This window comes from Terrapene carolina, unplaced genomic scaffold (assembly GCF_002925995.2).
Source record: "Terrapene carolina triunguis isolate 2854851 unplaced genomic scaffold, T_m_triunguis-2.0 Scaffold18, whole genome shotgun sequence".
Taxonomy (NCBI): Eukaryota; Metazoa; Chordata; order Testudines; family Emydidae; genus Terrapene; species Terrapene triunguis.
Genome location: NW_020664369.1, coordinates 3,188,874 through 3,202,476, shown reverse-complemented (window position 1 = coordinate 3,202,476; position 13,603 = coordinate 3,188,874). Strand labels below are relative to the sequence as shown.

Below are 13,603 nucleotides of genomic sequence, written 5' to 3'. Positions count from 1 at the left end.
ATCAGGACTGAGACCACATGCTCACTTCACATGAGCCATGGGACAGCCATAAAGTGGGCTGGATTCAAATAACTGGTCACTTAGCGGTGAAAAGCTCTACATAAAATTCCCAATATACCAAGTCATCTACCTCTATTTATCCATGAATAAATCAAAGGCATTCATTTACAGTTACAATGAAAAGCAAGCCAAATGCTGGGACTGAAATTATGTATGGAATGTCTGATCCAAAATTAAAAAGAACCCAAACTAACAACCTTATATATCACAATCCATCCTCACTGTATCATGTCATGCCAGTCACAGTTCATTTTCTGGAATGGACCAATGCCCGTTACATATAATTTCCCTTCAAAGTTTTTCATTAGGTATGCTAAAGTATTAACTGTCCTTGTGGTATTTCCCATACTTATTCTTGTCAGTAAATGTCACCTAATGTAAAAAAAAAAGGAAACTGCTAAGGGCATCCTTATTTTGTTCAATATTGTTTCTGTTCCTTTCTCTTTCACCCATTTTGTTAGTGCGATGGGTAGATAACCATTCACACTGTTCTACTCCATGAGACCCTCGAACAACTAAATTCAGAATCTATCTATAGTCACATTACAAGCATAGAGGCAGATCCTGCAAGTTGTCCTCCATACAAAATGCTTATGTTAAAACCAGTAGGTCTTCTTGGGTGAGTAAGGCTTAGTCATGTGAATGAGCCTTGTAGGACTGGTCCTATATCCCTTATGATCAAAACGTTTCTATTTATTCCATTTGGCTGTTCTGACTGTAACCAATGTGAACACATGTGAATGATAAGCAGTGCAGTCTTTAGTTCTAATTCAGTGACGTTAAATGCAAATATACATTGACAATAAACAATCGTTTCAAGGTTGCTTATTCTACGATCATTTTTTCTAGGTTGTTATATGCAGTGATGAACTGAGTACTGAGTTGTCTTACCTATTAACAGTGCCTCTTTCTCTGATTTTAGACCTTGGCTTCGTTTCTCAGAATTTTTTTCTCTCTCTTGGTTGACCAATGCTACTGTCAACACATTGATTTCCTATAAAGTTTAAAAACAAAACAGGTGTTTAGGTAGATTTCATTCATTTCAATAAAAAACCTGCCTGCTGCTTTTTAACTCTCTTTATAAAAGATCATTACTTTAATTTACAGCTAAGGACAAAACAGTTATAAATAATTGAGTTCTTTGCAGAATATTAAAGACCTTTTTGAAGCACTGTTTCCCCAACTGCTGCAAGCAGAGGAATTTCCTGTATATAGTAGGTGCCAACTTTGTCACAGCTGCCTCTTTATTAGACATGACTGAAGGTACATACTGTAAACGAGAGAGGTTTAGAAAATTCCACTTTTACACAAGCAGAACGGGGAGCTTATAACCTCCTAAGACAATTTCAGAACAAAGACGACAGCTAAATAATATGGTTGGACTGTTATATTAACATGGCTTTTTGGCACTGAAGGAGGGATTTGATAGACTGTGAATATTTCACATTTTTTAAATAAAAATCATTGTGACAAACTTTCTGCTCTAGTAATTGACTTACATTTTTAAAATTACCAGCATGACAAAAAGAGTTAGAGATATGTGTCTGTGTGGGGGGAGGGGGACGGGACTGTTGGTTCCAAGAAGCAGTAATTACAGTAAAATCTCGATCACCTAAGTAGCTATGTTCTACTTGGTCCAGCTGCTTTTCGGTAGAGCTAAGCAGGAAACTGTTTTCCTGTCCTGTGAAATTTTTTAAAATTTTCTTATCCCAAATCAGGACAAAGAATCACAATTTTAGAAATGTTTGTGTCCCACAAATCCAATATTTTTTGATTTGGGTTAATTGAAGAATTTTGTTTTGATAATTTTGAAATGTTTTGTTTCAATTTCAGTCATTTTTTATTTAAACGTTTTTACACTAGCTAGATTCAATTTTGAAACAAAAAGTGGCTTGAAACTAGAAAAATCTGAATTTTTCATTTAGAAAATGACAATTTCAAAATGATGTCTCAACAATTTTGATTTTTTTTTTTTAAATTGAGCTGAGAAATTCCTGCAAAAAAAATTCAGTTTCAACTAATTGGCATTTTTTGATGAAAAACCATTTTGTCGCAGGATTGTCAACAGCTCTACTTCTTAGACAAGAAAGTCATCTTGGCATTAACTAACTTGTAGTACTGTCATGCAAATAATAAATGATAACAACATCATCATCATCCCTGGGATGGATAACATTAATGATACTGCTCCAGATACAACCCACAGCTGAAGTAAGTACTAATCTGCTGCAGACTTTGGGCAACAAAAAGGGGAGGAGGAAGAATCCTAATGAAAGCCTGTAAATGTATCTATCTATGGGTTCAGCGATGGGAGGGAAGGCCCGCAGAGCAGAATAATTGGGCTAGGAGGAAGATGAAGGAGAATACAGCATGAAGCCAGAGCAATGCAAGTCAGTAGAGACCGAATACATTAAGATATAATTTTTGTCTCCAAGGATATAAAAGCATTCTAAAAAGGGTAATTATGGAGAGGGAGGAGAGAGACCAACAGGATGGGCACTTGATAAAACAATCACCCAAAACACCCGACTACCTTTTTTGGAAAGTTAGAAAGTTTTGTCGAGCGGTGATACAGGGAAAGAAACTCTACTCCCCTTGGAATTAGAGAGCAGATGGTGTCTCAGGTTTGAGGATGTGCAAAACCCTTGGTATGATTTATGAAGCAGAGTTAATGGAGACTAGAGGAAGTCACAAGAAGTTGTTCTTGCTTGGACGGATGGTGGGGGTAGAAAGCAGGGAAACATTGGTAATCTTGCTAGTGGCACAGAGGATGCTTAAAAAGCAGGTTGCAGGAACTTGCGTAATTAAGAGTGAATGGGTTTACAGGGAATAAAATTCTTCTGTGCAAGACTTGCTGCCCCAGAGAAGATGATAAAATGGATGAATGGAGCCATTTGTATGCGTTTGATGGCCAATACGGCCAAGTCTGGCTTAGGGATTCATGCCATAGCAAAAAGAGGACAGCTAAGAACTGTCAAAGGAGGCAGTAGCAACATTGGTAGGAACCAGGAGTGGAAGTAAAAGGAAATGACCCTTTTCATATTTCCAAAAAAAATTCACCTGCAACTCATCCAGAATTTGCACTTGCAATTATAATGTCAGTGAAAATCTTACTAATTATGTATCTAACTATGGTATGTATTTCAGATGCAAATCTGGTAGGTGAGTATGAAGCCACTAAGCTTTGCAGCCACACAGTTCACTTGTGGGCAGGAGAAAAAATGGTGTATTTTTTTGCAGGCACAAATTGTGTCTGCAAACAGGAAAACTAAACATCAGCCTGGCTGGACATTTACTCGAAGAGTGCTGGACTAGGCTACAACTAACGGATCACGGGTTACAGAGTGACAGATGTTTCACCCCTGTGACATAAGCAGGGCTGTCAGCAACCAGCAGTCTCTGTAGCACTGTTGGAGAAACACTGCACTAGAGCATCTCCATTTTCCAGTACAGCTTTGTTCCACCCTTAGTTCAGAGGCCATTTCTACTTGGCAGATGTTATTTTCTGGGCCTTTATGCAGTCCCCTTTACCAGGTTTCATTATAAAATAAATAGTTTGCAACCATCTGTCTGTTACTGCAATAAAGGAGAAGAGTGTGGCTGAGCATGGAGAAATTAGGATTCATTAGAAGTGAAATGACCTTGGAAGGACTAAATGCAATATGTGGCTGTCATAAACCAGGTTAAATAGCACTTGGAAGCCAGTAGGGACATGGCCCCAGGAGTATTCATTAGTAACAAATTTCATCAGGTAACTGTAGAACATGGATGCATGACTAGAGTGCTACAGCCAAGGGCAGACTACATATAAAGCAAACCTTTCTGCTCAGTGTGGGTGGAGTCACTCCTTATGGTGCTAGCACAGTTACCAAAAATGGGACCTTTCGGTGTAAGTGGGGCCAGAGTATCATTTTAATTTTTTCTTCAAACAGATGATGAAAGGACTTGAATTCCCCTCCCCCACTTTGGTCCAAATGTTGTTAGCGAGCTGGGCCTGGGCTGATGGGACATGATTCCTCCGAGTCTGCAGATGCTTCACTTTTGGGGCTCCATGGTTTTGGATCAGATCAGCGGAGAGTCACTCTCGGTGGCAGGTCTGCAGGGATATTTTCTAGGTAAAGTAATGCTGACATTCAATCATTATCTCACACAGGGTCCCACTCCACACACACAGGCTTTGGGCCCACCTACAGGCAGAGAACTAATAACAGCCTGGCTCCTAAGGGAGGTGTGCTGCCAAAGGGAATACAGAGCCCCTAAGGAGTAGTGGGGTGGCGCTGGGTACTCCCTTGTGGGTACCCTGAGAATCATGGGATTTCTCTGCAGCTCATGAGATTTCAGCAGGTTAGGTCTCTGTCCCCTGCCCACTCTGTGGATGTGACAAAAACTCTCCTTGCTCTCTGCAGCGTGATTTTGAAGAAGCTTGTGGAGTTTCCCAATTCTCCCATAGGTTTTTTCCCCTCACAGGAAAGCATGACATCGCCCTTGGCATTAAATTGCCAGACAGCATATCACGTATAGGACCAGACTATGGCCATCCCCTGCACTAGTGCAAAGGGGTGGGTGAGATATAAAGAGCCTTTCCCTCCACCCCCCCCCCCCCGTGCCCTCTTCCCTTGGGCTTAGCAAATACAGAAGCCCATGCATTTCCAGTGGGAGGATTCTGCAGGATTTTGTGGGGCACGGAGAATATTATGCTTTGTGAAGCACCCAGTAAAAGTTAAAAGAACGAGGAGTACTTGTGGCACCTTAGAGACTAACAAATTTATTTGGGCATAAGCTTTCGTGGGCTAAAACCCACTTCATCGGATGCATGGAGTGGAAAATACAGTAGGAAGATATATATACACAGAGAACATGAAAAGATGGGGGTTGCCATACCAACACTAACGAGACAAATCAATTAAGGTGGGCTATTATCAGCGGGAGGGAAAAAAACTTTTGTAGTGGTAAACAGTTGACAAGAATTTGTGTATCAATGGATGGGTCATTACACAAACTAAAAACTATTTCCCCATGCTAATTTCCCCCCCTACTGTTACTCACACTTTCTTGTCAACTGTCATGTTCTCTGTGTATATATATATATTCCTACTGTATTTTCCACTCCATGCATCTGATGAAGTGGGTTTTAGCCCACAAAAGCTTATGCCCAAATAAATGTGTTAGTCTCTAAGGTGCCACAAGTACTCCTGTTCTTTTTGTAGATACAGACTAACACGGCTACCTCTCTGAAACCAGTAAAAGTTACCACACTTTGAGTGAGGTCACAGCACGTTTTGACATTTGTACTGACTATACAAAGCCCGATTAACATCTGTTTTGTGCAATTATGCCAACAGTAGCAGGACAAGGGGAAGTAGAGAAAGACATTACTAGGTGTCTGGCAGTGTGGGGCACACAGGGAGCAACTGCAGAGTGCTGGCCATGCATAAGCAGTTTGCTACCCTTTCTTATCAGCCCCAGGCTTTCTCTGAAGAAAGATGAGGAGGAGGGAAAAAGCTGTGTATCTGAAACAAAAGCAAGAGGCACGCAGGTCATCCAGAGCAGGGTGGAGGCATGTGAAGAAAAGGCAATTTATATTTCTGAAGGAGAAAAAAACATTCAGAGCCAAATTCTGCTGTTCTCAGTTGAGCAAAACTGTTACCGATGCCAACAGAAGTTTTGCTTGGTTAAGGACTGCAGAATTCAGCCTCAGATTTTAAACATATGGGCTAAATTCTGCTCATTTATACCCATGTAATCCTAGTCATCTCATTGTAAAAATGAATAGAATTTGGCCTACAGTAGGAAGATCACCTGTTTTCTACAGTATATTTCTTCTTATGTGGGGAAGAGACCTCAATATTAATGCAAAATAGATTAATACAATTATAACTTCATTTCAAACTTGTTTTCACCTTTCCTAAATATTAAGATATAGCAACAAGAATGTTATAGCCAGGTTGCTTGGAAATACAACAATACATATATTTAGCTATTTATGTTACAAAGTTTTAGAGCTAATCAAAGAAATTCCAGAAAGTTTCTGCTTTTATCTCCCAAGGACAAGCAAACATTACAAAGACAGACCATTCATGTTTTAAGTAGAGTAAGTAGGAATGTAGGGTGTGTTATCAGAGCCATAAATATACTTGTAAAGTGAGCCTACACCAGCTCCTTCTTTTCTTTTCAAAGGAAAACCTGAGTTTAAACCTGCACAAAGAATTCCAGAAATATCCTTATTGAAACTGATTTATTTTGTAAACACCCTAAAGTCTTTTTTCTTTGAACTTGAGGAACATTTATGGTGAGGAATGTTTTGCAGAAGATACTGGTTACTTCCAACTCACGTTTCTACTTAAAGATGAAAACCTTTGTTGTTTCTCAAATGTTTAAGATGGCATAAGCTTTCAAAATGTATATTTGCAAATATTTTATATCTAAATATAAACCTTCATATAATAACTGTCCGATAGCATTGTTGTATGAATAATATGTCGTATGTATAAATATAGCAAGCTCATTTGATGCTAAACTAGTTACTAATGTAAGAGGCCATTTAAGTGCAAAATACTTATATTAATGTGGAATTAATTAGTTACTGGCAGTGCACAAGCAAACCCTCACCAACTCAGGAAGACAAGAAAATCGGTGTTCCAAAAATTGTTCTGCAGAGTCAACAACTATTAAATATTTAAACTAAAGTCTTTGTAAGAGTTATTTAATTTAAAAAGTCTCTTTTGAGAGGTAAAAACTTGTGTATAAAGGACAGGAATGTTTGGACAGTTTGAAAACAATTTCATTTCCTCTCAAATGCTAATAAAATCAAGTCTCAAAAATGGACTGAATAAAAAGAAAGAATTAAAACTAACTTTAAACGTTATCTGGATCTTTCTTACTGGGAAAAGAACAAAGGCAATTAAAGAAATGTTGCATATTCATTAAAGGGACTGCATATTCAAGAGCTGAAAGTGTCAGCTAAGCCAACCCTGAAGGCATGATGCCAATGAAAGTGACAACAACCAGCTTGAATCTAAACAAGCCTGAGAGAGGTGTGTTTTCTCAGCGGCGCTGCCTCTCAGAGTGGCCGCCATTAGGAATTGTATCTGAGGTTCACCTCTAGTCAACCAAGATCACACTGGAAATCCCAATTTAAAGTGGTTGCATAAGCCACTGTGTTGGCCAGTGGAAGTGGGAGCCTTGCTGTAGACGCTATGTCTGCCCTCAGACCCGTGGTGAAACCTAAGATCGTCAAGAAGAGAACCAAGAAGTTCATTCGCCATCAGTCAGATCGTTATGTCAAGATCAAGTGCAACTGGCGTAAACCAAGAGGTATCGATAACAGAGCTCGCAGGAGGTTCAAGGGCCAAATCTTGATGCCCAACATTGGTTATGGTAGCAATAGAAAGATGAAACACATGCTGCCCACAGGATTCAAAAAGTTTCTGGTCCACAATGTCAAAGAACTTGAGGTGCTGATGATGAGTAACAAGTCTTATTGTGCAGAGATTGCTCACAACGTTTCCTCCAAGAAACTGTTTAGGTTATTATTAATAACTAGACAGATTTCATTTGCCCTTAAACAAATTATTTTGCTCATATGAAAACAGTTTTAAACATCTAATAAGATACTAAAACTGAATTCACAGTAATTGTGGACAACAATATACTTTGGTCTTCACTTACGAAGGGAAAAGAGCCCCTCAGATGCGGTCCACTCTCAAAGGTGTAATTTCTGTTAAACACTCTCCACAGAGAGACATACACAAGAGTTTGTAACAGAAGTAACTAATTTATTATTTGTGTTTTGTCTAACATTTTCTTTTCCTGTCTTTAATACTAAAATAGGTATGGTTAATAATTGTGCTTATTTTGCTTGATCATGGATGTCCCCTAAAGTATGGAAAAAAGCCCTTGTGACTAAATAATGGGAGACATATCCCTGAGCTGGCAGTAAGAGAATAGAGCTGGCCTACCATTTCTTGTTTCTCTAAACTAACCATTTTTAGAATAAAATTACTTGGGATCCAACAGTTTTAAAACTACCCCTTTCTACACTACACTTACATATAGTTTTTTGTTTTGTTTTTTTTAACCCTCGTACAACTGCTTTTGGCTTCCCCAATCTTTAAGTGCTGCAACTCAGTTTTCATTTCTTTCTACAATTGCTGACAATTGGTTATATATGTCTCCATAGCCACACACAGTAATAATTTAATATTGGTGTGCAGCCCCTATTGGGTCTAATTCAATGTCCACTGAAGTCATCATAGAATCATAGAATATCAGGGTTGGAAGGGACCTCAGGAGGTCATCTAGTCTGACCCCCTGCTCAAAGCAGGGCCAATCCCCAGAGGTGAAAGTAAGCCAGTACGGTCCAGTACGGCATACTGGCAAGAGCCAGTACGTCATGCTGGACCGGACCGGCTTCCCCAGGCTGGCAATTTAAAGGGCCCGGGGCTCCCTGCAGAGGACGGAGCCCTGGGCCATTTAAATTGCCTCCTGAGCCCCGCTGCCGGAGTCCTAGGGTAGCAGTGGCAGGGCTATGGTGGTGATTTAAGGGGCCCGGGGCTCCGTCCACTGCAGGGAGCCCCGGGCCCTTTAAATCACCTCTGAGCCCTGGGGCTCCCAGCCGCCTCTGCAGCTGGTAGCTCTGGGGGTGATTTAAAGGGCCCAGGTATTTAAAGCCCCCACCTCTTCCAGTTGAGGCCACGCCCCCTGTGCAGGATTCCGGCATACCGGTAAATCCTTTAAGTTACTTTTACCCCTGCCAATTCCCAACTAAATCATCCTAGCCAGGGCTTTGTCAAGCCTGACCTTCAAAACCTCTAAGGTAGGAGATTCTTTGGGATGGGGAGGGCTACCTTGATTGAGATCTGTGCAGAGCTGCAGTGACAGCATACCAACATGCAGTGCCCCATACCTGTAGAGAAGCAGGTCATCATTAACATCTGGAAGCTGGCCACCCCAGAATGTAACTGGTCTGTAGCCAACCAGTTCGGCTTGGGGAGATGAACCGTTGGGACCAGTCTCATGCAGGTCTGCTATGCCATTAAGGTACTAGCTAGCTGGGTCTGAGGGGGTCTATGATGCGAGGATCTTTCAGAACTCAGTTCTATTTAAATTAATGGAGAAAGGGGTGTTTACCCTTGGACCACTATGGACATTAGTGGTGTGGAGACTGGTCCGATTATTTTGGGAAACACAGCTTATCTTCTGCTTCCCTAGTGAACAAAGGGTTAAAAAAGCCATTCACCAGCCACTTGGACAGGAAGAAGGAATATTTTAACTGTTGCCTGAGTGACTGCAGAGTGGTGGTCGACTATGTATTTGGCCATTTGAAATGCAGATTTTGATGCTTAAGGAATCTGTAACAGGGCAGGTTCCACTCCTGTCCTGCAATTCCACACAGTGTTGTACGCCTCTTGTTTGTTAACACCTCTATGGGATTATTACTATGACTGCCACTGTCACAATCCCATATAGCAGCTCTATCGACAGCGTTCTTCAGACATCAGCCCAATGTCCAGGGAGAGATCTCACCCTCCTAAGATCCCTTCTGTCTCAGCTCTGCTAGCCTTCCCCTTTCCCCTTTGTGTTTCTGTTTTTAACTACCCCTCCCAGCTGACAGCACAATTAGCTCCTTAATGCTCCCAGCCCCCAGTCAGATTAGGTAAGTACTTCATTCCTCAGTCAAGTGTTCTCTAGGACAGTGATTCTCAAAGCCGGTCCGCCGCTTGTTCAGGGAAAGCCCCTGGTGGTCTGGGCCAGTTTGTTTACCTTCCGCATCTGCAGGTTCGGATGATCGCGGCTCCCACTGGCCGCGGTTCACTGCTCCAGGCCAATGGGGGCTGCGGGAAGCAGCGTGGGCCAAGGGATATGTTGGCCGCCGCCCCCTGCCACCTCCATTGGCCTGGAGCGGCGAACCGCAGCCAATGGGAGCCGCGATCGGCCGAACCTGCAGACGTGGAAGGTAAACAAACTGGCCCGGCCTGCCAGGGGCTTTCCCTGAACAAGCGGCGGCCCGACTTTGAGAAGCACTGCTCTAGGGGGAACTAATCAGAGCTTAAGTGATCAGAGTGCTGGGACAGCTGTTAGCTCTCAGCACTCTGTCACAGAATCATTTGGAAGCAGCAGAAAAAAATGTCCTGACCATTATAGCTTTGTGCTGTGCGCTGCTCAATATTTGTGAGACCAAAGGGGAACGTCTCAATGATTGGTGGGAGGCTGAGGTACTGATGCTTGCTTGGCGGTTTGAGCAGCCAGCATGGCATCCCATAGAGGATGCTAATGCCAGGGAGAATATTGTCAGGGATGCCTATTGTTCATATTTTGAGTCTCATGGTTGAACATGTGTAGCTGTGCATTCAGCTGCTAATCCCTGTGGGGGTGAGATAGACTGTGAACAGTCCGGTATTGCTTATGGGTGGTGGAAGTGAGACATTGCCTACATACTTTTGTGAAGCCGTATGGATTATTTTAGCTTCATTTAAAGGATTTTGTGTGTTATATGCAGTGATGAGTCATAATGGACCAAAATGGATTTTAAAAGGTTTTTATTATGAAGGGACAAAAACAAGATCAAAAATAAAGTTTAATTGAACTGATGGATAAATAATAGTTTTTTATTTGAAAATACATTTACCAGAACAATCTACTCACTGACTAACAAAAAGCAAACCTTTAAACAAAGCAACAGTGCAAACCAAACTGAAAGCGCAACAGTGCAAAAAGTGCAAAACTAACAAGACGGTGGTGGTGGTAGCTTAAAGTTACAGGCACATATAGGTCTTCCTTCTGCCTTTTCTTGCATGTGGGGGTTCTGGGGTTGAATACCACAGCTCAAAATTTGCAGGTGCATTGCAGGAGTCAAAAGTGCTGGGCTTCCAGAAGCCAGTCTTCTTGGTGGGCAGATGATGGATCTGAGAGGAGAATGGTCTCTGGGATAAGTGAAGAATGGGTAAAGAGGGGAGGAATTGTTGATGGTCCCAGTAGCCACTATTGTCTAGGGGCTGAAGGATGTGGCTAAATCCTGGGTTACAGGACTGAAGGGACCGCTGGCCTGGCAGTAGCATGTTTTGGAGGAGAGGATTCTGGATCCAGATAGCATCCATAAGTTGTCTTGCATCTCCCTGTCTTTTTCCATGCTGTCCTTGGCCATGGGGATGCTGTCCTTGGCCTCTGTAACACTGTTCTTGGCCACTGCCATGATCTCTTGGGAGAGCTTCATTTCCTTCTCTGTCTGGGTCACCGTGTACTGCCTGCACTTCTCAGCCAGTGCGGTCTTCCCCTGGGACTCTATCATAAGCTCTACAAACCTCTTGAACAGAGTCTTACTTTCCCACCTCCTCAGGTTGGCTTGCCTACCAGCAGTAGATAAAGGCATGGTCCTTGATGGTTTGCTTGTTGTAGGTGCCTTGGAAGTATGGGGGAAAAAGTCACTTATTGTTCACATTTCATACAGGGCATGATAGAATTTTTTAGTATGCATACATGACTTTACCTCCCTTAGGATCTTCCCAGCCTTGGGGGAACCTCAGAGATGGTAAGCAGTGGGCATGTGAGGAGGTGCTGGGTGCACCGGGATGTCTGTCTGCTGTATATGCTATTTGCCGCTGTGTGGGTTAGGAGGTGGGGTGGGTCGAATTATGCTTTCATTTTGGTTTGCAGAGGGGTTATGAGAGGTTATGGGGGGAGCCAAGCCAGATAGTAACCCCCTCTACATGCCCTTTAGGTCATCCTTAGTCTTGATGACATTACACTAAGCTGGGTGACTAGGAGACAGAGAAGGCCTTATTCAAAAAGGCAAAGGGCAGACCAGTGACATACACTGAAATTATGCACCAGGATGGTTCTCCCCAGAAGTGTTGCAGGAGCAGAAGCGGCTTGCAAATTATACCAGAGGCATGGGCTTGTCGCTATGCCTTATAATGTGCAACCCAAAACTCGAGCAACTACTCAGTTTTAAGTTTTGCTTTACCTCCCCTACAGACATGGAGAAAGTGCAGAGAAAAATAGATAGGGCCCTGCAATGATTGTCAGCTACAATGCGTTTTACAGGGCAGTTACACCTCAGCAGGGAACAGGACTGTTTGCACCTTTGTACCTTTACTGGGCACGCATGAACACTGACCATACTTCCTTTTTGTACAAATTATTTTGTACAAATGATTTTTTTCATTATCCAAATGTGCTGTGGCAGGGGAGGTGGCGGAGAGGCTGTGCCATGCTGCCAGCTGCCATTTTGGTCTGATGAACAGAGTTGCAGGGGGAAGAATTCACTGGGCAGGACAGATGAGGGAAGAGGAAAGGAAAGTAGGCAGATGGGCCACAGTGCTGAAAACTGTTGAAAGTCATGGCTTTAGCATGAGACAGAGGGGAATTTACTCCTGGGGGAAATCTGCACCACTGCGCAATGCAGAATTTGTGCAGAATTTCATCTTCCCCCCACAAAATTGGCGCTGCAGAGCTGCTGGACCCAGCAGAGCCCAGCTCCCCAGCTCACAGTGTGCCTGAATGGGAGATGCAGGTGGGCTGTGGTTCCCAGCACGCCCTGAATGAAGGAGGCAGCGTGTGGGCTGTGGTCCCACACTGAAAGGTGCGCCCTGCCTGGTGGGGCTGGAGGCCCTGCAGCTCTGCATGCTCTGGCTGCTGGGCCTGATCCTCATCCTCCCAAGGATGGGAGAGGGCCCAGGAGACCTGGCTGCGCTGGCTCTCGCAAAGGGTGAGGAAGTGAGGGGCTTCACCACATCCCCAAAGTGGGACAGTAACGAAGCTGCGTGTAGTGGAGCCTGTGTCTGAGCTCGGAGGCAGAGGGAAATGGGGGCATTTGGGCCGGGGGGCACCCCACAACTGGGATCTGGGGGAGGGAGTGCAGGTGTCTGGGCCGGGGGACCCTGCGCAGCCCTCTCCTGTGCCCCCAAATACTCCCCTCCCAGTACACACACACCCCTCCAGCACCCCCCAAATACCCTCTCCAACATCCTCCAAATACTCCCTCTCAGTACATACACCTACTCCTCTAGCACCCCAAAATATCATCACTGGCACCCCCCAAATACTGCCTCCGAGTACACAAACCCACCCCTTCAGCACCCCCACAACTGTGCCCACCCACCCCAGTTCTCCCTCCCTCCCTTCCCCTGACAGTACCCTCTATTTGGGCAACTTGAAAAATTGTAACCCTACGGGGCAGGGCAAAAAACCAAGAATCCACTAAAAGACTGGAGGGGCAGAGTTTTCCCCCATGATGTGCCCAGCTGGCACGTGTGACACTCCCAGACTGAGGCGGCCGACAAAGCATAACAGAGAAACAGGAGGTAGGTTATCGTAGGGGTTTATCTTTCTACTCTTGGGGGAATCTTTTTTGTTGTCTGTATTGTTACAGACATAGTTGCTGACAGGTATTTTGAAATAAATTACCAAAATAATTGAAACTGGCGTGATTATATTGTGTTATTTTGACAAATAAAATATGTAGAATTTTGCAGAATTTTAAAATACTGAGCGCAGAATTTTTAATTTTTTTGGCGCAGAATTCCTCCAGGAGTATGAATTGCCC

At 43.3% G+C, this 13,603-nt stretch overlaps 1 protein-coding gene and 1 pseudogene across 2 annotated transcripts in view; one reads left to right on the top strand and one right to left on the bottom strand.

Moving 5' to 3' along the window:
* LOC113405086 (ecto-NOX disulfide-thiol exchanger 1) overlaps positions 1–13,603 on the bottom strand; it is a 487,391-nt gene that overhangs the window by 14,021 nt on the left and 459,767 nt on the right. For both annotated transcript variants that reach the window (XM_026654602.1, XM_026654624.1), the window contains one exon: positions 952–1,054. In XM_026654602.1, the coding sequence (XP_026510387.1) occupies positions 952–1,054 (103 nt within the window). The remainder of the gene's footprint in view (positions 1–951; positions 1,055–13,603) is intronic.
* Positions 7,225–7,646, top strand: LOC112103189 (annotated as a pseudogene).